The 8,533-nt window shown below is 49.4% G+C and overlaps 1 protein-coding gene and 1 long non-coding RNA gene across 4 annotated transcripts in view; one reads left to right on the forward strand and one right to left on the reverse strand.

Moving 5' to 3' along the window:
• Nucleotides 1–1,498: 1,498 nt before the first annotated feature.
• On the forward strand, nucleotides 1,499–8,382 carry DESI2 (desumoylating isopeptidase 2). Of its 3 annotated transcripts, XR_001359391.1 has the most exons (4): nucleotides 1,520–1,772; nucleotides 3,050–3,191; nucleotides 5,315–5,709; nucleotides 5,817–8,382. XR_001359391.1 is itself a non-coding variant. In XM_014528254.1 (3 exons), the coding sequence occupies exons 1-3, from the start codon at nucleotides 1,660–1,662 to the stop codon at nucleotides 5,537–5,539; spliced, it is 405 nt and encodes a 134-aa protein (XP_014383740.1). In that variant the 5' UTR covers nucleotides 1,499–1,659; the 3' UTR covers nucleotides 5,540–8,382. The 3 variants fall into 3 exon arrangements, 2 of the variants coding, with proteins under 2 accessions (XP_014383740.1, XP_014383739.1); XM_014528254.1 differs by having other exon boundaries at nucleotides 1,499–1,772; nucleotides 5,390–8,382; XM_014528253.1 differs by having other exon boundaries at nucleotides 5,315–8,382.
• Nucleotides 3,198–8,533, reverse strand: part of LOC102262951 — a 20,699-nt gene continuing 15,363 nt past the window's right edge. The window contains exon 3 of the long non-coding RNA XR_314373.2: nucleotides 3,198–4,699. This is a non-coding gene — a long non-coding RNA (uncharacterized LOC102262951). The remainder of the gene's footprint in view (nucleotides 4,700–8,533) is intronic.

Below are 8,533 nucleotides of genomic sequence, written 5' to 3' on the forward strand. Positions count from 1 at the left end.
GTAGTGTGGGTGCTCCCTTGTTTGACTTGGCTTTTGCCAAAGTTGTGTGTGTGTTCCTCTTCATCTGAATTGCATGGTGTGTTAGTTTAAAGTGCCATCAAGTCTTGAACCACAGGCCTGTGCTCCTGGAAGGTACATACATAAGCGCCACTTTTCAGATGAAGAACCCAAACCTGCTGACAGTCATGCTGCGAATCAGCCATAAACCCAGGAGGAACCCAAGTGTTCTTAAGCACCAGTCCATTGCTCTTTCATCGGCCTAATCGCTGCTCCCTTTCATGAAATGATGTAGGGATCATTAGAATCATGGTTGGAAACATCCACATAAGCTTAGCAACGCTAGGGCAAACTACTATGGGGGGGGGGGCAAAGTAGGTTTACGTATGGAAACAATACAATAACTAATGATTCATACACACAACTGTGAACCTACTTTTGTTCCACTCTCTATATTCCTGAAAGTAAATCTTAAACAGGAGAATAAATGGCTCTGTGACTCTTCTGACTGCAGTTGAGAAAGTTAAAAATCCAAATACCGTCTTCCCATGGCCAACCCGATTACCCACAGGGTTTTATAAAATCTGTCACTAAAAATGTTTTAATGTATATTTCAGTGTTGAGTGTGACACCTTTTTGTTATCTACGTCATTGCTTTTTTCTGAAAGATCTGAATCAAAGGTAAACTTTGTGTCTGCCAGTTCTTTCCCGTGCTTTGTTCTAAGATCTTTTAAGGTTAGCTTTAATAAATAGTAGTGATGAGATCAATGTAAACATGTGTTTAGAAGTCTTTCAATAAGCCGCTAAGATTTGCCACGTAAATGCCTAAGTGTCTCACAGCAGAAGTGCAGACAGGAGCTTGCGCTTCTCCTGATGGGAGCCGTCCCCACGTTCATCTGGGGAGAGTTGGGCGGCCTGTGGTGCAGGGGGCTCCCTCCCGCGGCAGCGTGTGCCTCAGAGCGTGGGGGAGGGCCGTGCATAGTAACTGGGCAGTTCATTTCCTCGTGAATGGGGGAATTGAATTCCGTTTTTCAGGTTTGCTAATGTTTCAAAGATAAACCAGGAGTCTTCAGCCAGGAATCATGAAAACTCATTGTTTTTTGTTTTTTATTGATTTGGGAGAGGAAGGGAGTGGGGGAGAGAGATAGAAACATCAATGATGAGAGAGAATCATTGATCGGCTGCCTCCTGCACGCCCCACACTGGGGATCAAGCCCACAACCGAGCATGTGCCCTGACCGGGAAATCAAACTGTGACCTCCTGGTTCATAGGTCGACGCTCAACCACTGAGCCACGCCGACTGGGCCAAAACTCGTTATTAGACAGATTTTTCAGTAAAGTACACTTTTGACTTTTGATCACATTGTGTTGAGTGAACTGACCCCATCATTAGTGTGGCAGGCTCGATCGCAGAGGCTGTATTTACATCGGAGTGTTAATCACTCTCCTCTCCTCTTGCCAGTAAAATCAAAGTATTACTTGTGACTGTCTTTCATTATTAGAGTTTCAGGCCTTTGGCGGCAACTGTCCTGTACAAGTAATAGCTAAATGAGATGTTTGTGAAAGCATTAGTAAACTGAAACATATTCAGGTGGTATTGTTATCATTTACTAAAGCTAATTCAGCATTCTGTTTGTTTTGTGTGATAAATACTAAAAATCATGAGTTTTCTCTTTTCAGAATTTGCTTATGGTGGCCATCCTTACCCCTTTTCTGGAATATTTGAAATTTCCCCAGGAAAAGCTTCTGAACTAGGAGAGACATTTAAATTTAAGTAAGTAGGGAGGATTTTTTTTACACTGTTTTAGTGCCAACGCTTGTTTTCAGGCATACAGAATTCCTCCTGCAGGCTGACGTGTAGGAAGGTAAAATGTGTAACGTTGCTTTAGCTGCTGACATTTCATGCTCAAATCTCCGGAGCTGTGTGAAGAAGGGAGTGGCCAGGTGCAGCGCCTGGACAGCCTGGTCTCGTGCTTTACTCGGGACCCATGGAGTCACTCCTGCACTTTCAGCTGTTCTGACTGGGTCTGACTCCAGCTCGGCTTTAGAAAAGGTTCATACCTAAGCATTGCGTCTCCTCAATTTCCCGTTTGGGGGAGATGGAGGAGAGCTTTATTTTAACCTGCCTAACAGCATCAACAGCCTCTTCATTGTCCCGGTGAAAGGGACACTTTATAAATTTCAAATAATTGATTAGCCGGGAAGCTATGCTAAGGTGATCAACCTGAAGTGATGGGTATGAGTGTATTCTGGAGCCTATGAGTGGTAAACAGCACTGGAAACTGAATGCTGACCATCAGATTTCCGTCCCTTAATTAAGGTTTGATTTAAAGTGATGTTTACAATCTTAGTTTCAAGAAGCTTCAGAGAAACTTCTGGGCATGTTATAGTTAACTCGCCAAAAATAGTGAAAAATAGTGAAATGAGGTTATGCCATGGAAATCCAGTGTAGGGCTGCACATGCCATCACCCATGTTCGTGGCTCCTTCCGCCTGTGGCTGGTTGGAAACATTTCCCGCAGGAACGCTGTAGAAAGCCGTCCTGCATCTATTCCGTAGGCCTCCTTGGGTGGGGTTTCCTAATATGTTTAGCTTCCTTGGTTGCCCTACTTGCTCTGACTAAAATCCTACATGCTATTGGATAGTGTCTGTTACATTTCCAGGGTGGTAGCTGGGTGAGGGAGTGGGTTATGGCCAGCGTTGAGGGCAAGGGCAGTTAGGCATGGAGTTGGTTCTCTAACAGTGTGACCACGTATACACAGTTGTAAAACAACAGTGCTGTTGCATTTTTAATGTCAGGGCATATTGTTTTATAAAGAAACGGACTGACTTTGCATTGGAATTATTCAGAAGTAGTGTGTGTAAGAGTTTATTGCAGAAAAGTAGAAACAAAAATAATTGACATTTTTAAAGTATCTCATTTATCTTTAGTCTTATTACAGAAACCTGCTTTGTTACCTCACCACGATATTCCTGGAAATATCAAATCTTTAAACATGCTTTTTAAAAAGACATAAACCTCACACAGCTATGTTTTTCTCTTTTCTTTAAGAGAATCTGTTGTTTTAGGGAGCACGGACTTCCTAGAAGATGAGGTAGAAAAAATTGTAGAAGAACTGGGAAAGGAATACAAAGGCAATGCCTATCACTTAATGCACAAAAACTGCAATCACTTTTCTTCAGCTTTATCGGAGGTAAGTTAAATTTTATCCTAGAAGTTCTTCAAGTGATAACATTTCCTAGTACACTCACTGTCCCACTGTTGTAACTGATTCGTCCTTCCTGGTTCTTCGTGTTGTATAAAGTAGGCATTGCATCTCTCTCTCCTGTCTGCATGACCTTTCTAACATGGTGACTTAGAGTCACACAGCTTGGAATTGTGACTCTATTTGCTGTGGGTACAGAGCGAGTACAGTGGTTGTCTCTTATTCTAATTCATGTTATTTCAGCCTGTAACTCCGCTGTAAAGAAGTGAATGCCTAAGCGACTGCTGCTTTCCAGCCACTCGTATTTCTCTTGCCCTAAGTTTTAGTTGCCAACTTGAATTTTCTTCCCCGGCTCCTACTTATTCATAAGTCATTCATTTTTCCTGTCTTGGAATATTACTCTGCCAGCTTATCACGCAGGCACTTATAGTCCTTCCTAATTCTTGAATCCCAGGCAGACCAAAACTAGATCAGAATTACAGGACCTTGAAAAAGAAAATAGAAGGAAGAAAACGAAGGATGCTCAGATAAGGTCTAGAGAATTAAATAGTGCTTGAGACAGCTTCCCAACTCGCTGGCCTGGGGCAGCCGGGTACGGAGGTGGAGGAAAGTGTTCCGGAGGCTGTGAGCTGCAAGGAGGCCTCCCTGACCCCTGCAGGCATGCGTGGCTCTGGCTCTGCCCACCTCCCTCCCGGCTCCCATGGCATAGCGGCCAGCAGGACTGTAGCGGACTGTTGCGGGGCTTCTCCAAGTATGTTTCACGGAAGTCGCGCCCCACATAGGAGTCTGTGAGAGGGGCATCGTCTCTGCCCCACTACACATGGGCCGAGTCAGATCTTCACTGCAACACGGTCCCCAGGTGCTTCCTGTGAACATAGAAGTTGGAGAAGCATCGCCAGTCCTGTGGACGCATCGATGCCACAGGGGTGACCTGGGCGATCTTCAGGGCAGGAGGAAGGTAGCTCAGGGCTTTCTTGAGACTCGCATGACATTGTAAGGATGCAAACACGGGTGCTGACAGCTCACGGGCTGTGTCTTAGGCCAGTCCAGTTACCGCACCGGGGTCGGGATGCAGGCAGCTTCAGGAAGCACATGGTTACACCAGGGGGCAGTGGTCCTGGTGTGTGTCACACGGACCTGTGCTCACAGTCCCACTCCTGGGGCCGACCTTCAGCCATGCAGCTAAGCCCGTAGCGTGTCTCGGTGTGAAAGGTCATACCTGTCTGATTTTAGAGTGGACAGATGGCAGTGGTATCACAGAGGCCAGTAACCATCAGGCACACGGCTGAACCTTAGGGAGGAAGGTAATGACAGGTGTCAGCCTGTGTCCACACCTGCTAATTCGGGGACATAAACTACTTGAAACCGCTTTCCCCAGTCATCGGCTCAGAAGAGGTGGGACGGCCCTCTAGCTCCATGGCCATCATCTGGGACATGACTGGAGGCAGAAATGCTGAGGGGCCTTGGAACACGGCCTCAGTCAAGCCCGGTGTTGTCTGCAGGAGGAAGGGAACAGTAAAGAGCGAAGTTCGTTTTATGAAAGACCCACTTCTCACCGTGTGAAACAGGAAAGGGGTCCGGGAGGGAGCCTCCGGCCCTCGTCTGTCTGTCGTCCCTGGTGGCCTTCAGCCCCAGGGCCAGGCTTCCTCGGGGAGATGCTGCTTTCTGGGCCAGCGTGAGCTCCTGGGAAACGGGGCCAGTGAGAGCCAGGAGAAATGGGCGCTAGAGACGGAGGGCGGGGAGAATTCACAGAGAGGAACATACCCAAGACTGACAGTCCTCCCCCCGCCTGGGGCGTCTCTGCCTCCAATAACCCCTGTGGTGGTCAGTCCTCCCACGTGTCTCAAAGCAGTTGCAAGGACCTAAGAAAGGAAGGAGCCGGGTGGAATGGCTCGTTTTACAGACATGAAAAGCAAGCAGCTTGACGGCTCCTCAGGAAGGAAGGAAGGAAGGAGCTGACAGTAGGGACCAGGCCCCCAGCTAGGGAGCTGCTTGTCATCAGAGGCTGCCATCCCCGCACAAAGGAAGGGCTGGTGTGCAGTGGCTGTCTGACCTCCCTCCACCCTCCACGGCAGGTAACCTCTCACCTAATACACCTCTTCCTCCTCCAGATTCTTTGTGGGAAAGAGATTCCTCGCTGGATCAACCGCCTTGCCTACTTCAGCTCCTGTATCCCCTTTCTACAGAGCTGCCTCCCGAAGGAGTGGCTCACGCCCGCAGCCCTGCAGTCCAGTGTGAGCCAGGAGCTCCAGGGCGAACTGGAGGAGGCCGAGGATGCTGTCGCCTCGGCCGCCGCCGCTGCCGGCTCCCGGCCCGGGCGCCACACTAAACTCTAAGTGTCTCCAAAGCCACCCCCGCAGCACTGTCTCCGGCAGTTGAGTGTCACTAGCGAGAAGGGAGGAAGAAGCGTCCGGTGACGCGTATGCAAAGCTGGCTCTCCCATCCGGTCTCACAGCTCAGGATTCCATTTGTATAACCAGCCACGCGGCGCAGGAGGGAGAACTGCGTGAGCGCCCTCTGGTTTTTTACCCACTTGTAAATGCAGATTTTCTTCTTCTGTTTTCTACGACTCTGTTAAGTTATGTTTACAGTATTTTGTATCGCTGTTTACAGATCTTGCATGGACTCCTGCCACCGTAAAAGGAAAATCTCCATGTCTTCACTATCGGGCAGGCGATCTTTGTACACTTCCGACAATTGCCAGGGCTCTGGCGTCAATCATAGGCACACACAGAGACCAGCGGTCGTGGGCATCACCTGCTTGAGAACTTGTCTGTCGGGTTTGTGTTCGTTTCTGTTGAGGTTTTGGCACAGGAGGCAGAGAGCGAAGGAGCACACACAGCCGCGAGGGCTGGGGGCCTGGTCTGCTGAGAGGTAGCCCCTCCGCCTCCTCTCGGCACCTACTCCCTCCCTCCCTCCCTCCGGGCAGCACATCTCCCCTGGTTCCTCCCCAACACCCTCCCCCGGCGGGAGGCGCACGCCTCGCCTCTGTCCAGCTGGCTTTGCTGCCTCTGACTCTGGAACTAAGATGTTTTTCGTTAAAGTAACTGACAAGTGGTTTTGCACACGTGTTGGGAGCTTCATTTTTCTTTAACACGCTGACGGCCTCCCTGCACAGGAGTTTGTGGGTGAGTAGGGACATCCTAAACGGTAGCCTTCCGAGCAGCAGGACGAGTTGACGTTCAACTGCGTGTAGCTATCCAGGCTGCCTTTATATAGACCTTGAAAACAGGTTAAAGCAACACACTCCAAAAAGCTGATCGTTGGATGTTTCAGGCGTTTTAGTACATCAGGGAGAGTAAGTTGTTAGTTTGTTATGGGAGTAGTTTCACCTCATCATGGAAAGCCTCATCTCATTGACCTCTCGTTTGAAGTCCCACTTGTGTATCTTTAAGTTCCTTTTTTTCTGTTCTCTCAAATGTATGTCTCTTACGTCACACTCTCTAAGGATGGAACTGTCACACAGATAAGTCCTCATTAGCAAGGAATCTGTCAGCTCGAGTCTACTCCCAGTTTGGCCCCTGGATGTAAGAGCCAAGTCATTACATGTCACATTCAATTTTTCTGCCTTAAGAATGAATGTCCTACGTAAGACTGGATGCCGTATATACCGTACCCAAGGCAGTGACTTCCACTTTCTACACGTTGTTAGTTTAAAGTCATCTCTTATTTCAGTGTCTAGACTGGATTGTTAGTGCTACTACTCTTTGTAAAGATACATATCTTTCAGTAAACTACATTTTTAACTTTTCCATAAGCTGATTTTGATTTATTTTATCAACTTAAGCACACCCCGTTCAGAGGGAAAATAAACCTCCAGTTCTAAGCATCGACCTGAGGAAAAGGAAGCCACGTAACCTCCTTACGCTTTTGGCTTCTGCTTCTGGGAGGAAAGCTGTCAGTTACTCCCACTCTTGGGCACAGAGCACTTGATAGAAGAGCTGCGGCAGGAGGAATGTTGGAGCTTCATGGAAAGGCGACTTGGTTCAGGTCTAACATGAGGTTAGAATAAAACACTAAGAGTCAAGCAGTGGATTTGTTCATTCAAATAAGTCCTGTCCTCACACCCAGGTAGGGGAAGCGTGCGGGGCATTTCCTTGGGCTTGTCTAACTGGTAGCTCGCAGTTCTTTCTAACTCATTCAGACCCACAGGGCTCACTCCGGGCCAGCGGCACGTGGAGTGGCCAGCACCGGGCCCTTCCCATCTGCTCGCCCAGAGCCCAGCACACAAGCGACTATTATTTTGTTGTATTTACTTTAATCTGCAGCCGTTGGAGTTTAAAAACAGTAAAGGGTCCTAGCTCCAGAAGTACAGGTGGCTCAAGGCTGGTCACAGTAACAATCAGGTGGAATTCTGGGCGGGAGGTGATCACGATCTAATTGGACTCGAGGTTGAGAAGTCAAGGTGTTTACTTCCGGGAATCCATGGGAGCCGGCTCCTCCTCCACAGCTCAGAGTGCGCGTGGGTCACCCGCCTTTCCTGGCCCCGGAGGGAGGAATCGTGCTCCCCACCTGACCCGGTTAGACATCTGGCCATGGAGATACTGAGAGGATGGAGGCCGAGTGAGCCTGTCTCAGGTCCGCGGGACAGTAACAGCGTTGGAGGGTCAGAGGCTGCTGGGTTCTGCCTTTCCCACGCCTGTGCGTGTTTTCTCGACCTTAAGGGGCCTGAGCGTCGGGGGTGTGGCCTGTGGAGTCCAGGGGGTGGTGGTGCCTGAGATCCAGCCCACTCGCTCCGCCCACAGCAATAGCGTTACCTTCACCAGCACTGGCACCGAGCAGGGTCCTGGGTCCACGCGCGGGTAGCAACACTCCCGCTTCCGGTTCTGTTCTGTCTGACGGCTCGGCGGTGGGTTCGGCTCTGTTCCCTGCAGTGGGTTCAGCGGGGAGGCCGGGGCTTGTGCCGCAGCGGCCCCTCTGCCGGCCCCTCCCCTGCGTGGAGCTCAGTTAGCGGACGGTCAGCCGGGTCCAGAGGCGTCTCCGGGGGCGGAAAGCTGTCCAGCTGTTGCTCTCATGACCCTGAAGATGGTTTCTTGTGACGTTGAATGCAAATGTACTGTCATTCATAGTGTTTATATACAAACACCAGGAATCTTCACTTTTGCTACCTTGATACAGCATTGGGCTATCATGTTAACAACATTGAAATACATCAATTTATTAAAAAATACTTTTGTAAGAAGTGTTTGGCGTGCTTTCTGACCTCCAGGCAGGGGCAGCTGTTAGGTATTGGGGTTGGGGTGGGAGGCTGCTTTTCAAACCCAAGACGCCCACCTGCTCCAAAGACTGGGCCGGTCACAGCCTCCCTCTGAGCGCAGCCCACACCCTCA

This window comes from Myotis brandtii, unplaced genomic scaffold (genome assembly GCF_000412655.1).
Source record: "Myotis brandtii unplaced genomic scaffold, ASM41265v1 scaffold627, whole genome shotgun sequence".
In the NCBI taxonomy this organism is placed as follows: domain Eukaryota; kingdom Metazoa; phylum Chordata; class Mammalia; order Chiroptera; family Vespertilionidae; genus Myotis; species Myotis brandtii.

Bases quoted from the DNA above. Each gene is read 5' to 3' on its own strand.
- DESI2 (XM_014528253.1), top strand. From the start codon at position 1,660: ATGAGTTTTCTCTTTTCAGAATTTGCTTATGGTGGCCATCCTTACCCC. The intron at 1,773-3,049 runs GTAAGTAGGGAG...CTTTTCTTTAAG, and splicing joins GGAGAGACATTTAAATTTAA to AGAATCTGTTGTTTTAGGGA. The intron at 3,192-5,314 runs GTAAGTTAAATT...TTCCTCCTCCAG, and splicing joins TTTCTTCAGCTTTATCGGAG to ATTCTTTGTGGGAAAGAGAT.